Below are 23,811 nucleotides of genomic sequence, written 5' to 3'. Positions count from 1 at the left end.
CTGCTGGTGGCCGACCCCACGTCACCTTGTCTGCTTGAGGCCAGAGGAGCTGTCACAAGTTCCTTCCTTTTGTGGGGTTTTTTTGTTTTTTTTTAAAACAGCAAAGAGCAAGATGGAGCGTAACGTAAAACCAGAGACGTGGGCCGTGTACATTCTGCCTCAGTGTTTGTCACAAGCGTCGACGGGCAGAAGCCGGGGAAAGGGAGCCTTTGGTCTGGGCATGACGGGGGCGGAGGGAGGTCAGCAGGAAGGCTTGGGGAGTCATGCAGTGGGGGGGTGCTGCAGTCGTACTGCGGGGACGGGAGATGGTTAGCGGGGAAAGGACGTTGCAGTAAAATCCACATGGCTGGGTGGCGACGCACAGAGCGGGCGCCCAACGCTGCCGTCTGCAGCAGGGGCTGCATCCCGGGCGCCCTCGGGCAGACTCCAGCTGCCGTTAGTGTCTTTCTCCAGCAAGTTGAGGCACACTGAGGCAGCCAAGGCATCGGTTTCTTCCTCTCCAGGGCGACTGCTGAGCTTGCCGGCTACCTGGCAGGGGGGAAAGGGCTTGTCTTACCCTTAGGAAAAGGGTTTTTTGGGTTTCTAATTTTTTTCTTTTCTGCCTACCGGACAAGTCCCTTCCTGCAATGGCTGGCAGACCCTCACGTGGTCCTGCTCTTCGAGGAGGCTCCTGCACCCAGGACGGCTCCCTCCTTTCCTCCAAGATGGTTCTCTGATGCATTTGCTGTCCCTACTGCCAGCCATTGCCACCCATTTGGGGCAGGGGGCACATCTCCACAGCCACCTTCCCAAGCATTGGAGATGCCCCTGCGCAGTGCAGAAGAGGCCAGAGAGCTCCAGCTGTTGCATTGAGATAAAACATTAAATCCACTGGTAAAAGCAGATTGCCTCAGCTTCCCTGATGCCCTGGAGTTCAGAGCCAGCGGCTTGCTGGTGGGGTTGGAAGAGCAGTTGCAGCTGGGCCACCCCCTCGCTCGCCGCCCCTGGGGTGGTTCAGATATCAGCTCTCACAGATGATGAATGAAAACGGGGGCTCTTCTCCCCACGTGTCCTCCTCCACCCCACCCCTGCCAGCCCCGCGGCTCTAGGTGCTGCGGTAGGTTTTGATGATATCCTTGATGGCCCGCCTGCAGATGGGGCAGCAGGCGTTGGCCATCTTCTTGAGCTTCAGCCCGCAGGAATAGCAGAGACACATGTGCCCACAGGAGTAAATGACCGTGTCCACCATGTTCTCGTAGCAGATGGTGCATTCGTCTCCCCAGGCCCCGGAAACAGAGGGGGAGATGGGGGACTCCGGCATGCTAACCGGGGAGTTCGGAGCCGTGCCTGCAAGGGAAGGGACACCGTCAGTCTTTGGGCGAGGGGAGGGATGAGGGGAGCTGCTGCACTGGGGTCTGGAAGGAGTGGTTTAAGTGCCTTCGTCCATCAGCGGCCTTTGCTTCTGATGAGGGAGGTGAGAAAAGCCTGAACTGTGCAGCTGGGTCGTTTCACCGGCATCGCTGAGGAAGGGAAAGCAATTCTTGGCTCTAGCCCTTGGGATTTGCTTCTGCAGCTGCCTGCCTCTGCTACCCAGGCTGCTGGCATGCAGCAGCAAACACCAGGCCCCAGCTCACGTGCAGTCATGTGCGTGCAATGCAAAGCAAAGTGCCCCTGGGAAAGCAGCACCTGCAGCAACCAGAGATGGCACCTGCCCTTGGCTCGCCAGCACCAAAAGCCTTCCTTCGGGTGGCAGACGTGCCAGTCGAAGGGGATGTGGCAGCTGCAATGCAGCTCCACCTCGCAGTTGGGTGCCCAGCAAAGCTAGGCAGTGGAGAGAGGGCTTTTCTAGCAGGGAACCCCCCCTGTGCTGGGACAGAGGATGGGCTTGTGGTGAAGACACAACCTGGGCAGGCAGAAGCCCTGGACTGCACTCCCACAGCCTTGCTGCGTGGCCTTTTGGGGCCTCACCCCCCACAGCCTCTACTCCACCAGAGCCAAGTCGGCCAAGAGAAACCCTGCTGGTCACTGCCCCTGCCTCGAAGCATCTTCCAGGTCAAACAGGCTGGGAACAGGAAGATCCCCAAGGGCCGACAGGCTTACTGGCTCTTCCCACCTCAATGGCTGGGGTGCACCATGCTGGAAAAGGCCCTGGGAGTCTCCAGGGGGGAAATGCGGACGAAAGGGGGCAACACTTACCGCTGATTGAGCTGCAGAGCAGGCCTGAGCCGCAGGTGGTCAAGATTGGGTCGGAAACCCCGCTGCAGAGGGTGGTGGGGGAATTGGGAGCCGAGGTGGGGGAGCTTGGTATGGACGGGCCCCGTCGCTCAGCCAGGATGGTGGAACCTGGAGAAGAGAAAGCCAACAAGCCATGGTCGATCGCCGCCTGGGGAGCCAGCCCCCTGCACGGGACGCGGGGCTGGCGACAGGGTGAATTCTCCCTCCTCTCTGCATTAAGGTGGCGTGAGATCTGGGAAAGACACTCAGCCCTACAGAAGTCAACTAAACTTCAAGAGGGCCGGGACTGTTTCCCTTCCCAGGAAGCCCGGGCGCAATAAGGCACACGCCCGACCCGCTGCGGCTGCCATCAGCTGGCCTGGAAGCGGTGCCAGCCTCAATGACCCCTCAAAGCAAGCTGGATTTCTTTTAATCAACACAGCGGGTTACAGCTGCCTTTTAAAATGTGGCTTTTCCTTGAACTGAAGCCCTGCACCCACCATTTCCCGCCCCCCCCAGCAGCCTGATACGGCCGAGGGGACCCCAGCCAGGACCAGGCCAGCCCGCAGGGGATGGACTGGAAAGAGGCCGCGTGCACCACCGCTGCACAAGCTCAGAGCAAAAACGCGGTCCTGGCGCCAACCAGGCCAAGCAAGGGAGGTCCAGAGCTGCTGAGAGGGAGATGTGGGAGAGCAGCAGCCCAATGCCTGCGCGCTGACCTGGGGCTTGAGGCCAGGCCCTTCCCCTGCGCCTCTCCTATCCGCGTGAAGGCAGCTCCCGTCACCTCTTTGCAAGCGAGTGTTATCAAGCAACCTGCTGTCCAGCTGCTGCTGACTGGGAACAAGGGAAGGGGGTGCACTCAGTTTGGGTCCGAGACCCACAGGACCCTCGCCAGTGACCAATGAGCTCCAAAAAATCATCTCTGTGCGAATGCCCCCATTTGCCATAAATGCAAAGCCCCCCAGCACAAGGCAGGTGGCACCTCTACCAATTTCACAGGCATTTCCTTAGTTCACAGTGGGCCTGAATGCAACCCCTCCTGTACGGGGATCTCGGCACCCGTAGCGTTGGGGCGGTGGAAGCCCAGCTTGGGACACTTGCCTGCAGGGAGAAAGTGCTCGGCCAAAGAGACCACATCTCAGAGACAGCCTGGCCACCTCCTTCACCCTTAGCGTGCTCCTTGTCTTGCTGCTATAATAATATAATTAGCTTAAATAACACGCCTCCCTTCTTTGCAGTTTTCGGGCCTTGGCTGAAGACATGGCAGGGCTCAAGCAAGAACGATGCTTATTCGATTCTAATACTTAAGACTTCTTCATCTTACCAAGGAGGCAGATCAATGAACCAGAGGCTGCTTTCGAGTGAGACGGAGAGCCAAAGCCGGCTGGACAGCCTGAGCGAGACCTCGGGGACTGAGGAGAGGACATTCCCCTCCCGCCAGCTTTGGGAGTGAAAGCATCCCTGCAGTACACCCGGGATTGACGGAAAATACCGAACACCGCTATCCACCCCATGTTGAAATAAAGCCAGGTGCTTTGCATGCAAAGGGCATTGGAAGGGAGGCTCCTCTGCCTCAGTTTCCCTCCACACACCACCATGCAGCAGGCAAAACAAGCGACGGCCTTCCCCGTGTGCCCTGCAGCTTCCTGAGCTCTTTAGCAACACGACCAGGGCCAGAGGTCTGGGTCCTCCTGCCACTTTGCCAGAGTTGCTGCTTGACTTTGGCCTCGGTAGCTCAGACGCCCCGTCTGCATTATGGGGCTATGGCTTCTTGCAAAGAGGAATTTGTGGCTAGCACATCAGCGTGCCAATGGCCTTGTGGGGAAAAAGGGGGGTGAAAACAAAGCTGTTCTGGGAAGAATCAGGCCTCTTCCAAGCAGCTCGAGCAGTTCAGGACCTCTCTTCCTTCTGAATTACTTATAAAAGAAATAAGGCCCCACAGGGCAGAGCATCCCTTGCGAGTCCTCCTGTTGTGCACAGCCAGTCCTTCAGCTGGGGGCCACAAAAAGCCAGATCCTTTTGTGCAAGGGACCTCGTGTTGTCAAATGTATTCCCGTGCGCTTGTCTCATGGGCAGAGCCCTCACCCGAAAGTGGGGAAACCAGGTTCAAATCTGGCTGGGGGGCAAAGAGTGCCTTGAATGGTGGGAGGCAAGGATTTTGGGGGGTGCTGTCTTTTATTGGACCAACAGCGTGGTTGGGATGGACTCGGACAAGCTTTTGAAGGCAACACACCCTTTGGATCAGTGGGCCTGCTCACAGGCTGGCAGCAGAGAGCCAAGTCCTGTGAACCGAGCCCGCAGCGACCTGCCCGAGAGCTTCCCTACCAGGCGATGGTGGAGCCGGTTGAGGACCCGAGGGGACCTCAGGGGGTGAGACGGACAGATCGAGCAGGCTGCGCTGTGGTCCTGGCACTTCCCCAGACAGGCTACTTTGTCTCGTCTGTGGTGAGAGCGAGGAACCGATGAGCCTCTGAGCTCATACCCCGCAGTGCTCGAGCCTGGTTGTTCCCAGAAACAGCCCTTTCAGTTCCCTCCACAGCCCCCGCTCCAGCCAAGCCAAGCTGGGCACGCCACGGCTTCTGAGGTTTTTTTTTTTGCTTTTTTTTTTTATTTTCCAAATTTCCAAAAAGGTAACGAAGACTTTGACATGCGAAGCCTCTGGAAAATGCTTGAAATGTCAGGTGCGTGTTTGGAAAGAAGGCAGCTGTTCCCAAAGGGAGCGTGACATCGCATTTGGGCTGACACGGGGAGGCCTCTGGGTGCCCCCAGGTCCTGCTCAGCCCTCGCAGTGCCCACGTTCAGCCGAGTGCATGGCCCGGTGTGCTCCGACCCCACCAAGCTAACGTGCCAGGGTGAAAAGGAACAAAGTCTTGTTCCAGCGTGAGCGATGCTGAGGCGTGAGCAAATGCAAAGCTGTTTTTGTTGCACCGTGTGAGGGCAGCAGGGAATGATGCCAGCTATCGTTTCTTAGCATCGGTTGCTGCCTGCGTTCACCATCCCACTGCGCATTGTTTCCGCGTGCATCGCCTTTCTATGCAGCACAAAGCACTGCCTGCTGCAATCGGGGGCAGGTTCATGAAAAGTCTTGAGCTAGAAGCAAAGAGCATTTGGCACCTGCAGCTCATGGCAAAACCCTGCTCAGAGCAACAAAGGCCCTGAAAGCCAGAGTCCTGCACAGGGGTGCCGAGTGCTTTGCACTTCGCTGCCTTCCCTGGGTCTTGGAGTCACCGACTCACCACTTCTCCCAGCTTCTCTGTGGCTAAATGACTGGCCCGAGGTCAGAGAAGTGAGTCTATGGCAGAGCGGGCAATAACAGGCATGTCTCTCTCCTACAAGTCTCGGCTCTGACATCTAGCCCCGTGCCGCCTCCTGTCATCCAGAGCCCGCGTGGCGTGGACAGCGCGGCTCTGTGCATCCTTGCCCGCAGGACAGGATGTGGCACGTACAACACCACCCCAGAAGCAGCTGTTTTATAAAGTCACCTGGCTTCTGCCCAGGGTCATCTGTGCCGCTTCGCAGACCTGGGTTAGTGGCTTTGTTTGGATCTGCTGGCACCTGTAACAGGGGGAGCCCGGCATGAATCGTGCTCTTCCTCCACTCCGCTTTTTCCACTCCTGTAAAACACCACGTGCTGCGGGCCTTGTGCAGAGAGGCGTTCGGCACCCACATCTTCCACTGACGTCAAAGGGAGGGGCTGGCAGTTCTTCAGGCTTGGAAAGACTGGACTTGCTGGCCGAGGGTGGGGTGGAGCGCAGGTGCTCCTGGCACAGAGTTAGTCCCTTGGCTGGTGCGGCAGGGTGGGGTGGGGATGCCTCCCTATGTCCGGGGTGACGGGTACAGTCAGCAGTCCTGGCACGGGTACGATACAGTCACAGTGCGCCTACCAGAAGGGAACGGCGAACAGCCGAAGGCATTTACAAAACCAAACCCTGCCTCAGCCCAGAGGAGGTTGCCTCCAACCAGCTCACACGCCTGGCTTCAGCTCACCTCGTGAAACTGAGAATCAACCCAGCCGGTTCAGCGATTTTTTTTTTTTTTTTTTTCCCCCTCCCCTCCCCCTGGAAAGGCCCTGGCAGCTAGGGACAGATGAAGACTGTGGTCAGCAGCACGGCTTCCTGCAGTCACACCAAAGCTTTTTAGAGCTGGAGAAAAAAAACTTTCCTAGATGGCCAGTCTGGGACTGTGCAATTAGCTCCCCCAAGGATGAAAGGCCGTCACAAGTGGCACCCCGCTGCTTGCACAGCCCCTTGATCTGCCTTCTCCATCAGCAATACCGAGCAGCGTGTGCCTATTAACCGCCAAGGCACGTGCTCCCCTCCCTGTGCCCCCAGGGGACAAGCCGCTCGGATGCTCGCCGTGCTGCTGAACCCGAGGCTGCATGACGCCCCAATGCGGCCAGGACGCGTGCGGCTCCAGGCCATCGCTGGGAATTAAAAATAACCCAACCCTGCCATTGAGCCTGCGACAGCCTGGCTCCTGCTGAACCCTGTGGAGCCAAGGTGTCGCTGAGGGCTGTCCGGGACACAGCCAGCATGGATGCCTTATGAGCACCAGCTGAGGAGCATTGTATTGGCCTGCATGCCACGTGCACCACGCCCCCAAAAATCAGCCCTCCAAAACTGGGCTGTGGGAAGGTGATGGTTCTTCACTGGAATAGCGGCATGGAGACACGACTGCACGATGGCAGGAGAGAGGATAACCTTCTTGCAGCGTCTCTCAAACTGGCTGCTCATCAAAAAACTGCTGCCGCTGCGAGAGGGGCTGCGAAGGGTTCACACGGGAGAAGCTGGTGGTCATCTTGCAGTACGGTCCTTCCATGAAAAAAATGCTTCTGAGTAAATCTTGCTTTCTTTTGTTGTTGTTTTTTTGTTTTTTTGTTGTTGTTTTTGCAAAAACAAGGTGCATGTCATTTAGGGGCATGTTGTAGGTGAGAGAGTGCAGTTTTCTCCTTGCACAGCCCCTGCACAATTAAAACTACTTCTTGTCCCGCCTGATCCCAAACCTACTGGAAAGACATCCTCCGGCGTCAGCGGCCCTGGAGGCAGGTCCATATTCCAGGAGGTTTGCTGACATGATTATCAAGCTCCTAGTGTTAGATAAAGGCCAATGTCTGTGGAGCAACAATTAGTCACCGCTCTGTTTCTGTATGGAGGACCGCCAAACGCACTAAAAATATGAAATGCTGGAAGCCATTAAATGTCACCGAGAGAGAAGAAAGAGTCCATACAATCACCACTGCTGACTATCACTTCTAGAGGAGCCTTCATCTGCATTCAACAGGGATGCTGTGGTCCCAGGACGGGGGGAAGAACCGAGATCCTCTCCTAGCAGGGTTTGTTCCCTAAGATCAGCCACTTTTAAGCAGTGGTGGTAAGTTTTGAAGTGGTGAGATCTGGTCTTTTGGTCGCTTGTCCCTCGGATCTGGTCTCCTTTAAGAAAGCTGTATTATTTGAGGAGTGTCATTGGTACCTAACTGGGGAAAGGGCTTAGCAAAAGGGAACCTGCGAGGTAAATATAAGCCATATATTAGGGCAAAGGGCTTCCTAAAACTGCCAGAAATGAGCATGCTCCTATAGGAAACCAACAGCGAGCAGGCAGCAAGATTGCCCTTTCCTGTAACCACCATAACAACCATCTTTTCCTCTCCGCACCAGGCCTAATCAGCAAACCTGATTTCCAATTTAACTCCTTTGACCCTAAAAATCCCCCACAGGTGGACACTAAACCGGATTACAAACAAGCGCATCAAATACACGGTGTGTTTGATCAATGTATTGATCTAAAAGCAATCCGCTGCTAGAGTCAGACCTTCTTGGAAAGCTTGAGGAGCATCCCTTGTGTGGAGAGGAAGGGGGATATGCTTTCCCTAGTGTAAAAGCTTATTTCTGTGACTCATTTTCATGGAGCACTCACAAAATGGTGAGTTTGGGGGTCCTGCTCATTGCTGAGTGGCCCGCTAAGCAGAAGCGATTAAAAACAGGTGGATAACGGTTATATGCAAATCACACATTTCATTTCAAGCCCAACACTCGCTCAGCATTTGCTAGCCACCAGCAGCAGTGATTTGCTTGGACAGCGGCAGAGGTCGGTAGGACCTTTCCAGGGAGGCCAGCAGGCAAAGTGCAGCAATTGTCATGGATCTCAGGACTTTGTAACGCACCATGGCACACGTCCCGGCCGAGGGTGATGCCAAAGCCCGCAGCCATTTCCCAGCTCAGAAGCGACGAGCCTGAGGGAAGCAGGATCAAAAGCCTTGGAAGTTAGCTGAAAGCACTGAGTAACCCCGTGGATGGGACCTGGGTGGCATTGGAGGCTGGGCAATGAAAGGAGAAAAGGAGGTGAATCCTCCTTGACTTTGCAGATCTTCACCTCCTTGCCCTGACCCCTTTATCGCTGACACAGAGCCCGGTACTTCTGCACGCGTTCAAAGTTGAATCTTGCCAGGCCCAGGACTCTCACCCAGGACCATGAGGACTTTGCCTCTGAGAGCCTAATGCAACTGGACTTCCCACGCTTCGAATGCGCGCTGCTTGGAAATGAAAAGACGCCCGAGACATTTTCCATACAGCCTGGAGCTTTCCCTTTTAAACAGGGGGAGAAAAAAACCCCAACATAAATATACACAGGGACTTCCACCTTGAAAAAACTTTGGGACAGCATTTACTGCCCAGGGCAAACACCAGCTGAAGTGATTCATTTGGTGTCAGCTGTTTGCAACTCCTGTCAAGGTTTTTTATGGCTGGCCCTGGAACACTGTATATATATGTATATGCATTACCTGTCAAGGCTTTTTATGGCTGGTCCTGGGACGCTGTATATACAATAGACACCCCCTGTGTACACACCGCAGGGGCAGTATTTTCTTTATCGTGCAAGCTTCTAATCTGCCGGCTCAGACTTTGCTCTGCTGGGCTGTGGTTGTTGCCAAGAAAACCATCGCTGCCGTTCAGGAATTGTCCTTAATTTGTTTGAACGGCCTCTCCTTCCTGGGAGCTGGGCTGGGCTGCAAAGTCTGGCCCTTCCCCAAACATTGTAAAAATTAAAAAAAAAGGGGGGAACCTGCTCTGCCCTCCCCGGTGCAGTTCTGCTTTCTCAGGGGTTGCCACCCCCGAAGCATTCATCTGGGGCTGATTTATTGCTGCAAGTTGGAGGTCAAACAGGCTGATCCCTCTCCCTTGGAAGGGATGCTAACAAGCTTGGTAGCCCGGTCCACAAGCTGAACGAGGAAGGCGAGGAGAGGGATGACACGATGGCCCCCTGTAAAGACCAGATTCTGCCGACCTCCAGCAGAGTTACTGATACTGAGCCTAAAGACCGGTGCAATGTGATCTTCTCCATGCTGGAAGATTCACACCTTCTGTCTGCAACGTAGATTGAATTCAAGGACCGCTCCTGCAGGCTTCCCACCAACCGGGTCCAGAACAAGTCGCTAGGAGCCAACCTGGCTTCACCTTTTGAATGCACCATCGTAAAACAAAGCAATACAAAGGTATCATAGCTAGCTGGCAAACCATCCATCACTGGGTTATACAGAAATACGAAGGCTCGGGAGGGAGGTGGCCATGTCCATGGCTCTTAGAAGTTAGATAATATATGTATTTGCAGGTGGCAGGTTGTGAGGTTCCCACGGTGATCCAAACAATGCTATCTTGATCACGGGCCAGCAGCTCCTCTCCCTCGGGCGGGCTTGTTCTTCAAACCACGCCGTGCATGCCAGGTCGCCACTGCCTCTGAGACCGCTGACAACAACTAAGAAGCTGCTCTTCCCGCTTCATTAAAAGTACTTCCAGCTTTTTACCTTTTGAAAAACAAGGAAGCTATGGAGCACAAGGGCTACTCTCTTAAGCTTTCTAGCAGTTTCTAACACCATAGTCCGGAAAAATAAATCAAGGCCAGCATTGGCCATTGCACACGTCGGTACGACGCTACATGATGCGCTCAGAAGATCAAGACCTCCTGTGGACCAGAAAACAACGTAACGTGTTCAAGCCGTTAGGGTTACGCAGAAGCTATGGCCCTGCCATTTGTAGCGCTAAGGAAAGGCAGGAGGGAACCAGCAGGTGCACTGCAAAAATTCATCTCCATTTCTTTTGCTTTTATGCAGGGACAGCGGGAGAGCTCTGGGGACGGTTAGGATGCTCCTGTAGGCTTTGCAGTGGAACGCACTGGGAGAGACTTCAGCCCATCCTCCTTGCAAAAGTTTAAAAACTGCATGGTCCAGGTGCTGCTCTTTGACTGCTTGATTTGTGCTAAGCCTTAGAGGAGCCTTTTAGAGGATCAACATAGAAAACGAGGGGTGGACGGGACCTCAGGAGGTCACACCTAGTCCAAACCCCTGGTCTAGTCCAGCCAGCCCCACCTAAATCATCCCAGCCAAGGTGTTGTCTTGCCTGGTCTTAAAAAACCTTTGGCTGAACATTTCTGTTAGGTAGGCAGGAAGGAAAAGAGGCGAACCTCATCCAGCGGGAGAAAGCTTTGGGCCCCAGGAGAAAGCAAAGACATACAGCTGCAACCTTTTAGCTCCCATAAGAACAATAAATGTTCCCACTCCTTCCTGCATCTCCCAGACGGCTAGTCCTTGGCCTTGGAAAGGCAGGGGGAGAACTTGGTATCTTGTTGTCCCTTCTCTGATGGCAAATATACCTGGAAAGAACAAGGGCTCTGTCCAAAAGACACCCACAGAGTGGGGCGAGAGCATACCAGTGAAGGGCCAGGATGCTATTTATCTCCATGCTAAGAAGAAGAAAACCCAACAGCAGTGAGCTGCAGCCCGGGGTCTGGAGCAAAGATGCACAGAGACAAGGTGAGAAGAAGGAAAAACAATCATCCCCCTCCGAAAGAGAAATGGGAACATGTACCACCTCTGATGGGCAGCCCGGCTCAGCTCTGTCCTTGCCAAACCCTAGTGAGCTTCTTGCAGTCGAGGGTGCAGATGAATGTGATTAATCAACTCCAAGGCAGCCCAGGTCATAAGAGACGGGTAGTGACAATCCTAGATTAAGTCCAACGTGGACAAATTAGAAAGAATCCAGCAGAGAGCAACCAAAATGATCGGCTGTCTAGGAAATGCGTCTTATGAGGAAAAGTTGGAGGAACTGGGATTCGTTTCGTCTGGAGAAGAGAAGACTCAGGGGAGGGATTTGATAACAGCCTCCAAATACATGAAGCGTGAAAAGATAGCGATAGACTGTTCTCTTTGGCTGCAGAAGACGAGACAAGAAATAACTTAAATTGCAGGAAGGGAAATTTGGATATTAGGAAGAATGTTCTCATTATGTGGGTGGTTAAGTACTGGACCAAGCTCCCTAGAGAAGTTGTGAAGTCTCTACCCTTGGGAGTTTTTAAGAGCAGGATGACTATGGTCTTTGTCCCTGTCTAAACCATTGCAGTAGTCAATCCTGCCTTGAGCAGGGGGTTGGTCTAGGTGACTTTGAGGTCCTTTCCAGCCATATTTTTCAACAATTCAGATAAAAAGTTTACTCCCTATGGATGAATTCAGAGCCAAAAATGTTGATTGCATATAAATCAAGAGGTAAGGCTTTGAGGCCTTCCAACTAACCCCACCCCGACATTGTCAAAGTACAATGAACAAGATATTCATTTTAAAGCCATCAAGACCAATCCTAGAAGAACCACCAACTTGCCTTGGCACGAGGCAGAGTGTAGAGTTCACCTCAATCCTCAAAGCCACACGAAGGTCACAAAAGCCCATTTTGGCTGGGCTACTGCTTGCAAACCCTGGCTTGGCGAGCAAGAGGGAAGCAGTCATCTAATCTAATGCTTCAAAGCCCAGCACAAGGCTGATATCGGGGTGGCAGGTGGAGCTGCGAAGCAAGTAACTGCACTAAAGACCTTCCTTGCTGCTCCTCTGAATTTCAATTGTATGTTTTATCAGGAAAAATTAAAACACAGGTGTTATCGGCGAGTTTAGTCTATCCTGTCACTCTTGCGAGTAGCCAGGAGAACTCACGCCAGCAATCGGTCAAGAAATATGCAGGCTTTATCTTCCCTGACAGCCAAGCCATAATTCAAAGGGGCTGGTGAATTAGCCCATATCCCGTTTACTCAATGCCGACAAGCAGAGGCGTGATGAGATAAGGGAGATCCATATATCAGCTGTTATGAACATCGCATTGTATCTAGGGATCTTTTATTACAATGGTGGCAATAAAGGCTGTTCATTTCCACTCTCACGGAGGAATGAACACAGAGGGCAGGCAGCTGCAGAGACTACAAGTGCCACGGCTGTAACTGCATTTAGGTAGTTGCACTCAACCCTTCTTCCCTGGAAAACAGCTATGCTCAAAACAGTGCTGCCTGACACAGGATCACAGAAAATGAGGGTTGCAAGGCACCTCGGGAGGTCACATCTCATCCAACCCCCTGCTCAAAGCAGGACCAGCCCCAACTACATTATCCCAGCCAGGGCTTTGTCATGCTGACCCTCAGAGGTACCAAATGCCTGGGAATTGCAGTCCAGACTCACGGCAGCAGGATTTTGCAGGGTTTCTCATCAGGGTTGCTACTTCACCCACTCTGGCAATCTTCAAAAAAGTCTCGACACCCATCGTCTGATCCCAGCAGTCTTTCCTGCCCACGTGCAGGGGGGCTGGACCCAATGATCTGTAAGGTCCCTTCCAGCCCCTAACAACTATGAAACTATGAAATCCCATGTAAAAATGAGATCCAGCCCTTAACAAAGGCAAGCCAAGCTCTCACCGGCAGCCCCCACTACCAGCTTTGCATCGACAAAGCAGTACGTGCACCCCCTCCCTAACGCTGGGGCAGTTACCGCCACGCCATCATGATCTGGGAGAGCAAAGCACATGCTGTGCAGCAAACAGACTGAGCAGGGGCTTGGGATGCAGCTCTCCTGAGTGCCCACATCATCCCCAGGCCTTGCCGCTGACGTGCCAACTCAACAGCAGTTTGCACGACAGCTGACAGACCTGTATGGGTGGGGGGTGAAACTGCACTTGTGCACCTCCCGAGACAACACATGGTTTAATTAGCCTAGGCAAAGAGAGATGCTAGGATGAAAGGCGCTTTTCTATGAGCAGAGTGAGCAGCTGTAAACTTTCCCACTGCCAGCACTGGCTGAAAAAGGCAACAGCAAGGCAAAAGGGTCACTGTAACCTGAAAGTCTCCAGTGCAGGGCCTCGACGGTGCCGCCTACCCCGTTCTGTAGGATCCCTCATCAGGTGGATTCTCATTACGCTAATTTTGCTTTTTTCATGATAGATGTGACAAGGCAAGGGACACGGCAGGCTGGCTGTAGAAAGCAGCGCAGAGTCCCAAAGCAATCGAGGATGCAGTCCTCTTGGGTATCTCTTGCAAATTAACATTACTAATGCAAGCCTAATTCACGCACAAAAATACAACCCAGCCTGATGGAAGGGTTCATAAAGCGTGGGGGCACGTAACACAAGTTCATTTCTTTCCAAGGCGTGTTGAACATTTTAACTTGTTCTCGACATACAGCAGAACCGCAGCACTGTGCTTCCAAATGGATTCTGCTGAAGCAATAAAGGGCTGCTTGCCCCGCAGTTCCCCAGACCTTTAGGCAGTTAAGTGCCATAGACCCAGGCCTGTTAAATCTGTATCTCTTTAATGAGTCCATTTTCCATACACAAAATCAAAAACACGGTCCATAAACCTCTGGAGTGCCTCTAAGTGAATGCTTGTTAAAGGAAGAGACCCATTATATGCATTTTTGTGCAATAATGTTATGAATTTCCCTGACTTCAATTGTCGTGTGCTTATTTTAACTCCTTGAATGCTGGCATTTTCCAAAGTGCCAGAACGATTCAAAATGGGGATGGGTCAGGTTTCCAAAATGGCAGAGGTTATGTAGTGACCGTGTCTATGCTCATGTCACCTATGGCTGGCCCGTGCCGTGGGTGGGAGATCTACTGCTGCAGAAAACTCCCTTAGCTCGAATGGCAAAAGCGCATGTATCCAAAGCTGAAGAACCAGCATCCTCACCCTCGCTCCCCATACGCCTGTGGGACTGATCTAGCAATTGCACCCACTGTCTGCGCCACTGGCCCATTCATACTTCAATCCTTTGCACGCCGCCGCTGTAACTGCACACGCAAATTAGGCACACAGTTGCACTCGTATGTAACCAAAGCCAGCTGCAGCCTGCTGATCATTTTGCACTGCAGCAAAGAACAGGGGTTAGCGCCGCCCCACTGCCCAGCAGCATAACCAGGGGTGCGTGGCTGGGCACCGATTTAAATCGGGCACAAAACGGCAGGTGCCCCTGTCACTCCCTCTGATGCAGAAGCTCCTGGTGATGTCTCTGTCCTTCTCGCCACCCAAAACAGAACCAAACAGAAGGATGATGGAAACCACCCCGAACCTACACCGCATGGCTAACTGCAGAAAGAAACAAAGCTCTCCTCCACCTCTCCATCTGCAGCCTCCTTAACAAGATATGATCCATACCCTCAAGAGCTTGGGAAGCCCAGACACCTGTCTGCTGAAGCACACGTCCTCTTGTCATTGGGTGAAGTCCAATGGCTCCCTCCCTGCTGATGACTGAATATCCAGCAGATGATCCCCCCAGGTAAGACTACTGATCTAGGCTAGATTGAATAGGACCGGGGGGGCTAGACACCAGCAGCACTGTGTTACAGACCTGAAGGCTTCCTCCTTTATCCTTACTTTAACAATGTGCTCATTTATTTTTTAATTACTTACACGATAACTTTTGTCTCAAAGGAAAGGATGACCTTCACTGGGGAGCTCCCACCCCCCAAAAAACTCCCTGATACTTTTGCTGCACGTATGCGATTCATTCGGAGCTGCAGGAAAATTATAACATGCGCCACTAGTTGGCTCCTCCACAAGCAAATATATCGACTTATTATTGCTAAAGCTTTTCCAGACATGAGTCATAACTTTAAAACCCTACAAGGCCGGTCAAATTTAACTTCTTAAATGAATTACAGCATGAAAGGCAGGCCAATACATTCAGCCCCATTCACTTCAATCTTTCAGGGCTCTCAATAATCCAAGATGCTTACGAACAAAAGCTGTGAATGGTAAATCGCCGGTTTAATATGCTGGTCGTGTCCACTCTCCAAAGAAGGATGCTGAGTATTAAGCCTGAAACAATGACAATCCTCATGGGAGATTTTAATTCCAGGTGGTTTATGATAAACCAGGGGTTGCTCCTTTCCCTTTTCACCTTTCCTCGAGTTCAAGTGCAGCTTCCTCGCTCGGCTAAGTCTCCTCTTTCAGCAGAGGCAGAAAGGGACCTTCTGCTATTAGTCTCAGACATGGTTGGTGATGATTGTGACTACGTGTCCACAGTCCCCTAAAGACCAGTAACTTTTCTAGGCCTCGGTTTTCTGCTTAGTGTGCAATACAATGGGCACAGCTTTCAGGGCCACAGAAACTACTGAAACCTTCTAACCCAGTCTCCTGCCCATAGCAGATATAAGTCCCCTCCATTCATTCCCAGATTGAATCTAATAACTGCTATAAAGACATCCTGGATGGATTAAATTATCTGCCATATTCCCTGGCAATCTGCTTCGATGGCTAGTTATCCCCAGCTGTTAAAATACGCCCTTTATTTCTTGACTGAACGTATCTAGCATCAACTTCCAGGCACCACATAATGTTATGCTTCGTTCTGCTTCGTCAAGGCACCCGTTCTTCATCTTCCACCCAGGTCGGTCTTTATAGATCGTGATAAAGGCTCATCTGGACCCTCTCATCAACAAGTTCAGCAGATTGATCTTACATCTCCCTTTGGAAAGGACTGAAATTTCTCATCATAATGCCATGGTGCTTGGATTTTCTTTAGTTTTTTCCCTCGGCCTAAAGGAATATTTGGGTGACGGGGAAAAAAATAAGCTGTTCTCCACTTCCTCTTTATTTTCTGCCTTTTTACTTCCCCTGCAGTAAATTTACTACCCGGCAATGGTGCCAGATGGATAGGACTAAAACGTCAGAACTGGCTGTTGACCCAGTCTTTACAGTGACGTGATTTGTTAAAAAGGAGGTGCCCCAGTGGCTCTCGTGATACGGCAGCATTTCCTTTTCCTGTGAGTAGGAAATAAAAAATGGCAGGTGCAGACAGGACTGACTTTCATTCGTAGTGATCCCAAGTCAGAGCCAAACAGCCGATCCAGGGGTGAAAAACTCAGGGTCTAATAACCAATACCTTGCCCCAGCCATCCTCCCAACTCACTACTCTTAATCCTTCAGCCTGCGCAGTGTAGACAGCGGTAATCTTATCTGTGTTGAAGGACGAGGCAGCAAGGCTGAAGATGGGAATGAAACACGCTGACTTTAATTTCCTGGCTTTTGTACTTTAGGTCCCTTGCTCTGCTGTTTCTTTCACGCAGCATAGTGGGACTTGAATCACTTCAATAACGGCGAGCATGCTACTCCAGGAAGAGATTTCCACCAGCTTTTTATTATATGCTTTGCTGTAAAAACCACCAGCACAGGTGCCTAGTGCACTAACCAATAGTCTCGCCAATAGACAACTTTTTTTAGTCTCGAAGCACCCTTTATTTGACTCAAAGCCCACCCCCTCCTCCCCTCAAAAATGCCAGATCTTAGTCTTTACTTGTTTCTTGATTAAGGAAAAAAATAGAGCAATTCTTCTGTTGCAATGAACTCAAAATGAGCACAATACATCAGAATGTTTTTTGAAACTCTACATTTCTATTTGAAATCTCTGGGTTTATCTTGTGAAGCACAGGTAAGGTGTTTGCACACCTACCAGTGCTGATACTGTGCAGCACCCCGCTGCACCCTTGCAAGGGTCACACGGGACTGGCTGAGGAGTGCTCTAACAGAGCTTTTGCAAATTTGCAATGAATACTATGGCTGAACCATGTTTTTCCTCTTGTGATCTCACCTTGATCTTGAATATTGCAAAAACAAAATACAGCAGGTCATTCCTAATATGCATCCAATTTGCCATCCAAAAATGCAACTATGTCAGAGGACAAGATTATCTTGGTCTGCTGCTTGGACCTGTGTTGGGTATTGCAACCACAGTCATCAAGGGAAATGAAACGATGTGGTTCTGTGAGCAGTTTCACTTCTGTTGTACCGCGGCACCGGAGCAGCCCAAGATAGGAGCACTTATGCTCAACCTCTTGGTTCGTCCTCATGCCAGGCTACAACAGAGCCATTTCAGTTAGCATTTATCTGTGGGCACGAAGCTGTCCAGTATGAGTGAGAGCAGCATGACTTCTCTGTAAATAGCCAAATTGCATTTAAAAATACTGGCATTTTATGGTAGGCCCACATAATGACATTCCCACTTCTGGTGTGCGTCACACTCATGTATTAAACCATGTTGGCAGTTCAAACAAAACGTTTGGTGGGAATGTGCCAGTTCAGGCCAAGTGCGTAAGTGAGTAAAACACACACACACAGATGCACACCAATGACCTTGTGAACAGACCACCAGGAATATCCGGACTCATTTCCATTCTCTGCCAGAGGCAGACGTAGTATCTGAACTTAACTCTTCCCTATCGCAGATGCCCTAACCACCATGTCCGTTGTTCCCAGTCTCTACTGTATCTGGTGGAGAACTGAAACATCTTGCTTTCATCGTCCCAAAAGAGAATGGGAACATTTTTCAAGCGACGGAAAGCTTTGCAGACCAGGAAAACCCTCTCTTATTCTGCTCTGCCCATGACACAAGTAGCAGAACTGGCGATCTTGCAAATCCCCCCCGATGGCTCTGTTCTTCCCCATGCCTACCATGACATTTCGGGGCCTGAAGATGCCTCTTTTGTCACTTCTGTGATCATGTAATTGTCCCCACGCCCCTCACAGGCTGGTTGGACTTCGCCCAGCACTATCCAAGCAGTGTGCTAGCTGAGAGCAAATCTCCCTAAGTGCCACGGGTGGGGCCCGATGACCTGTGAGGTCTCTCCCAATGCTATGATTCAAGACCCATAATCAAACTGGACCCAAGGGGCTTTTGACAATTGAGCTATAACCGGATGAGCAGTGGTTAGAGCATTAAACGATAGTGTCACATTTGTTATCTCTGCACATTTTTAATTGCAGCAGGATGTTAGTAATAAACACTTATATCCATCGTGCATCAATCTTAGAAAGGTCATTCGAGGTCTTTAAGCCTGTGTGGTTGCAAGAGGCTGGACCTGGTGACCCCAAAGCTCCCTTCCAGCCCCTTGCCTCTGTCTCCTCTAGTTTCATCATAAATAGGTGGCTATTTATCACGTGGCATTGCAAGAGAAAGCCCTGCAAGACAGAGGTGCAAGATCACCTCGTTCCCAAAAAAGGAGCCTCCAGCCGTCAGCTGTGTTCCAAAAACTATTACTTTTTCCATTGGGTAGAACGATTATTTTGGTAGTGGGGCTTGAAAACAGACAGGATCAAATTTCCAAATCTAGTTACAGTACCCCCCGACAGGTCCCGTTAATCTGCCAGATGCATGTACGATTATGATCACTGCGTGCCTAAATCAGGCATCTAACTGCGCAGCCGAGGAAAGGTTGAATTCCCTTCTTTCTCTAAAAACTGCTGGCATCTACTCAGGTCCAGATCCCACAGTGAGGAGTACGGTACGCAGCTTCACTTGAGATGAGGCGTGGGGTCACCAGAATCCAGTGAAATATGTACAAGAATAATCAAATTTTGCATTAATGTGGAGGAGGGAAAGAAGGGACTTCCTACAGAAGCTACAGATGAGTGCTAGGCCAGGGTCCCTGAATTCAAAGAGAGGCAAAAAATCCTCAGGAACAGTAGTAAAAAAACCCCACATATAATGAAAGGGAGTAAGAGAACGTGAAGACGTCTGCCCGAGACAGGGAGGAGCAAGGAGTGGGTCTGAGATGAATACGCCACGGAGATGGGGCAGGTGCCCATGAAGGGAGCAGCACCTTTCAACGTTATGTCTAGCCCCAGGCTCTACAGCATCCCAAATTCAAGCATTTGGCTTCAGCCAAATAATTTTCCAAGCCCAAATTTCTTAATTTAAGCTGTTTCTTCTCCCTCCACAGCAGAAGTGACACTAATTAGAGGGTGTTAATTAATAGTTATTTGCAAATCCTTTATTAAGAATTTAAATAATCAGTGCGTCTCCATCGGGGTTTCTGTAATACAGGGTAGCTTCCAGTGCCTAGGTCCTTTGCCACCATGCACCCTCCCTTCAGCAAGAACTGACATTCAGATCGTTCCTTAAATATCCTGAACAGCCTCTGAACAAATGCCCTGGCTGTTATTTAGGGAGGCTGGGTGTAGCTGTGTTGGTCTAAGGACACAGGCCAACAAGGTTGTTTGGGTAAATCCAATATCTTTTCTTAGACCAACTAAATAGTTGGAAAAATTCTTCTTTGCAACCTTTCAGGTACAAACACCCTTCTTCAGGCAGAGGGAGAGTTTATTCTGCCTGAAGAAGGGTGTTTGTACCCAAAAGCAAAGGACAATTTTCCCAACTATTTAATTGGTCTGATACAAGATATCACACATTGACCCAAAGAACCTTGCCTGGCTGTTATCTGCCTTCTGGATATGCACTTGCAAGACACTGCTCTCCAAGAGTTGGACCCTATCCCCAAATGGCTGTCATGTCAGCATCAGCAGGATACCAGGTTCAAGATATTTCCTGCCTGGTGCAGGGGGCTGGACCCGATGATCGTCTGAGGTCCCTTCCAGCCCCTAACATCTATGAACCTATGAAAGAGGAAAACGATTGCTCACGCAGGGAAAGGGCTGTACCTGCCCACAGCTTGCTGCCTCTATGAGATCTGCCCCCACATCACGGCAGCTTCTGCATACCAACAGTAGTGCCCATGCTTGTAACACGGGGACCTCCATCCCCGTGCTTTCAAACCATAACTTTCAAGGCAGGACAGGCCTGTCTCTTTGCCATGCCCGGGAACACTGCCATGATCCAGAGAACATATACCACGTAGGCCCACTGTGTGTGCAGCCCATTGCCTAACTGAGCAACGTACCTACTTTCCAGCAGCACTGAGCCCATGCCCACGGGCTGTTCCTCAACTCCAGCATGCTTATGGAGGGTGGTATAGAAAGAAATTGTTGTGAGCGCTACCCATAGTAATATTTTTCGTAAAGGACGGGGATCTCAGAGTTTAGACTTGCTTTCCTGCATCGATTCTGACTTCCTAACTAAACCTGGAGGAACCAAACAGCTCATCAGCCTCTCACAGTTCAGGCCTCCTGGCTTGCCGAATGAACTTGTCCGGGATCCCGAAACAGAGGCCTCTGTCGCTCTTTAGTTTCTAACTTGCTTAACCAGGCTCTGATTTCATAAGAAGGGATCAACAGGGGAACAACCTCTGGAGACTAAAGATGAGCAACCCACTGGCCCAGGAGCAAGGAGGTGGGTTTTATAGCCAGCCCTGCCACAGATTCCCCGTGTGACCTGGTGACAAGTCACATCACTTCACCCCACCTCCATTTTCCCATGGGACAGGGTGATGCTTCCTTCATTTCACTGGGGGATCAGGACGCTTAATGTATTACTATCTGCAAAGAGCTCTGAGATGCTCAGGTAAAAGAAGCAGAGTCAATCCAAAGCACGGTGTCGCAACTGAAGTGTCGTCTGTGAGTTCATCACGTTACGGGGCCCCTGTTTTTTTTTGGGTGGGGGGTTGCACAAAACAGACAAAAGATGATCACCTCCTATTTTCATTGCACTCCCCTCCCTTACAGACGAGACCCCCCTGGATGTTTTGCACGTCAAAGGGGAAAACGTACCCAGAACTCGGATTTGCATCACGGCTCCGTGCAGACCGAAGAACATCCACAGGGGCTGGGAGCAGTCCACGCAGACCTGCATGCCGGCGCTGGCCCCGTTGTGACTCAAATGCAGCTCGCCCTCCGAGTTCACCACAAACCCCAAGATGTCTCCGCTCTGCAGGGGCACCAGCACGCGACAGACCGCCCAGAACTCCTTCCTGTCCACCAGAGACTCTGGGTTATACGGGAGGTCGCTGGGCCTCAAGGTCCCGGGGTCGCAAGAAGTCACCCCGTACGACAGCGTCCCGGTGCGCGAGGCGTTCGATTTGTTAATTTTGACGAAAATGGTCTCGTTGATTTGGAGGGGCCTGCTGGTGAAAACCAAAGTCCTCTCTTCGCGGGCGTGCTCCAACCGGGCCACGGTTTGGTCATCCAGGATTTTGATGTGGGCTCCCCTGAGCTGGTGGAAGCGGAGGTCGCTCTCAAGCTGGGACGGGAGGAGGTGGGAGTGCTGGGAGTTGAGGGAGTTTTGCGGGATGGGGCACGTGGTGGCCATGATGTGGAAGTTTTCTTCCTGGAGGTTGAGGTCACAGAGGCTCACCGAGAGCCGCGTGTCCTCCGTCTCTCTGCGCAGCGAGGGCCGGCGGATGGCCGTGAAGGATCTGGGGCGCAGGCAGTCGGGAGGAATGATTTCGCTGTCTGCAAAGCAAAAAGAGAGAGAGAAGGAAATGGATCAGTCAGGAGATAATGAAAATATCCAAGAGTTAATGAATTGCTCTCGGTTTGAAGGGAAAAGAAAAATAGCAAGGAGAGGCTCCTTCCAGTAAATTTTTTTTTCTTTTTCTTTTTTGTTTTGAGCAGAGCAAACAGAAGAGCATCAAATATGCGTGCAAGTCTGTGCTACCCCTGAGCTTTCCCCACTGGACCCCCCCTCGTCGCCGTTTACGTGTCGGCGGAGGCAGACTTCAAATCAATACAAGGAATCGACTGCGGGAGGGAAGCAGAGGGCACAAAGGAGCCGACCGAACGGAGGTCGCCGAACGGAGAATCCCCCTAAATGCACCAGGGAATGGATACGGCTCCGAGCTATTTAAGCCGTGTCCACATCTACACTCCCAGGGCTCCGCGAGGAATACCCAAGCCGCTACTTGGATCTTAAAACAAATGCTTGCCTTGCAACTATCGACCCTCTTCATCATTAATTACCACTCCATAATTAATATTTCCAGAGACAATGAATTGCCAGCCTTCCTGTGTTTGCAGAAAGCCCGCCTGGATGTAGATAACATCGCAGCGCAGAGTTTGGGAATGAGCCGTTTTCTCTAAAGAAAGCCAAATCGGTCACTAGCTCCAGAACAAATCATTCAAAATCAAACCACCGGATACGTAACAGAGACGGATGACGCAGGCCCATCCACATCCATCAGAGGACAAAATAAATTGCATGTTAGCCTCTTTGTCAGGCTCACCTGCTGCTCCCATTTATCTGATCGTCAATGTATTTAATTCCTCGGCAAAACAATCCAGGCAGCTGCCTCGAGGGCCTCAATTCCTCCCGCTTAGCCCAGGCTGGGCTATGCTGCTACCAGGTCAATTTTAAAGAGCAATAAATGAAGGAAAAGCGTGGGTTCAGCTTGGATGACAAACCCCCTCCTGGAGCTGCACCTGTGCTTAGCTTGAAGTATCGCGAGGAACCTCCTTGATTTCCACGGGATTAATCAGAGTGCAAAGATACTTCACAGCAGGTGAAGTTCAGCGTTTGCAGGACTACAGGGACACGCAAGGCACAGCGCACGTCCTTCCTCAGCTTCGGCCCATGTCCTTCTCGTGCTTCCATTCGCCGCACGAGGCCAGGGACCTCACAAGAGACCCCTGGGCAGAAGGCTCCCATCACCAGGCCCGGAGCATCCCCCAGGCTCTTCAGCCCCATCGCAGATGCCCACTGGGGCAAGGGAAGGTGCCATGTAGCCTTGCCCCACAGTGCCAGCGCTGAAGACGGCCCCTGGGATTTGGTGCAAGCCACAGCCTGGAGCTGAACGGCACGTCGTCTCAGGAGCGAAGCTGCAGCGGCACCGAACTCCCAGGTTCAGACAGGAAGTGAATCCAGTATCAGACATGGCACAAGAAGAAATCAGGTGAGCAGATGAATCAGAAGCAATTTAGTGGACAGGACCACCGAGCGAACACCTCTTCTTGCTTTTACGGCCAGCATCGAGCGGGGCTGGAGGGGAAAGAGGGCACTGCCAGGAGGATGTGCCCCACTGCAGCCAAGGAAAAAAACCAAGAGCGTGCTTGGCTTGCCTTGCAAGGTCTCACCGGTAGGTAGAGATAGCCGCAGGCACCACTTTTGGTTGCTTGAAATGCACTGGCACAGCCTTCGAAGACGGTAGAAATCCTACGGGCCCCCCAAGCCCAGGACCCTGCCTTGTACAGTGGATGCAAAGTGAAGCGCGGTACTTAAAACCCCGATTCTCGACCAGGCTGCCAGGACATCCTTTTGGCCGCAGGGTGCCATGCAACGGGCGTGCGAATGCGATTTGTACAGTAAACCCAGAGTTTTCAAACAGGAATCCACAGCGTGAAGGCCGTTCTGCCCGGCTGTGGTCTTTCCGAGCTCTTTACAGAATAATAATAGGGCAGCTCTTCTGTTGTATGCAAAAAAAAGAGAGTGAAAACCAAAAGCCGGCATTTTCTTGGGGGTGCCGCCAGTCTAGAAGAGGATGAGAACCACTGGCTTAAAATATTGTAAAGAGTCTCACAATTCAAAATGCACGACATGCGGGTATCCTTGCGTTGCCTCCCCCACGTTAGCATTGCTCCCTCTTGCTCCCTTCTCAACCAGCTAGGAAAGAAAATGGAGCAGAACAGAACCTGAAACGACCCTGGCTAATTTAGAGGGCG

The 23,811-nt window shown here is 51.5% G+C and overlaps 1 protein-coding gene and 1 long non-coding RNA gene across 3 annotated transcripts in view; one reads left to right on the top strand and one right to left on the bottom strand.

The window, feature by feature from the left end:
* On the top strand, positions 1–10,193 carry LOC109287586. The gene is made up of 3 exons (XR_002094902.1): positions 1–76; positions 3,044–3,046; positions 10,183–10,193. It is a non-coding gene; the product is annotated as an uncharacterized LOC109287586 (long non-coding RNA).
* The window catches only part of NEURL1 (neuralized E3 ubiquitin protein ligase 1), a 250,617-nt gene continuing 226,881 nt past the window's right edge, over positions 76–23,811 (bottom strand). For both annotated transcript variants that reach the window (XM_019502758.1, XM_019502759.1), the window contains exons 4-6: positions 20,929–21,609; positions 2,176–2,322; positions 76–1,326 (exon numbers count right to left, since the gene is read on the bottom strand). In XM_019502758.1, the coding sequence (XP_019358303.1) occupies positions 1,085–1,326; positions 2,176–2,322; positions 20,929–21,609 (1,070 nt within the window). In that variant the 3' untranslated portion in view covers positions 76–1,084. The remainder of the gene's footprint in view (positions 1,327–2,175; positions 2,323–20,928; positions 21,610–23,811) is intronic.

Source organism: Gavialis gangeticus, unplaced genomic scaffold (genome assembly GCF_001723915.1).
Source record: "Gavialis gangeticus isolate Ggan-Ray unplaced genomic scaffold, GavGan_comp1, whole genome shotgun sequence".
Classification (NCBI taxonomy): domain Eukaryota; kingdom Metazoa; phylum Chordata; order Crocodylia; family Gavialidae; genus Gavialis; species Gavialis gangeticus.
Note: the sequence above shows the minus strand (reverse complement) of the source record. Positions and strands in the feature narration are given on the sequence as shown.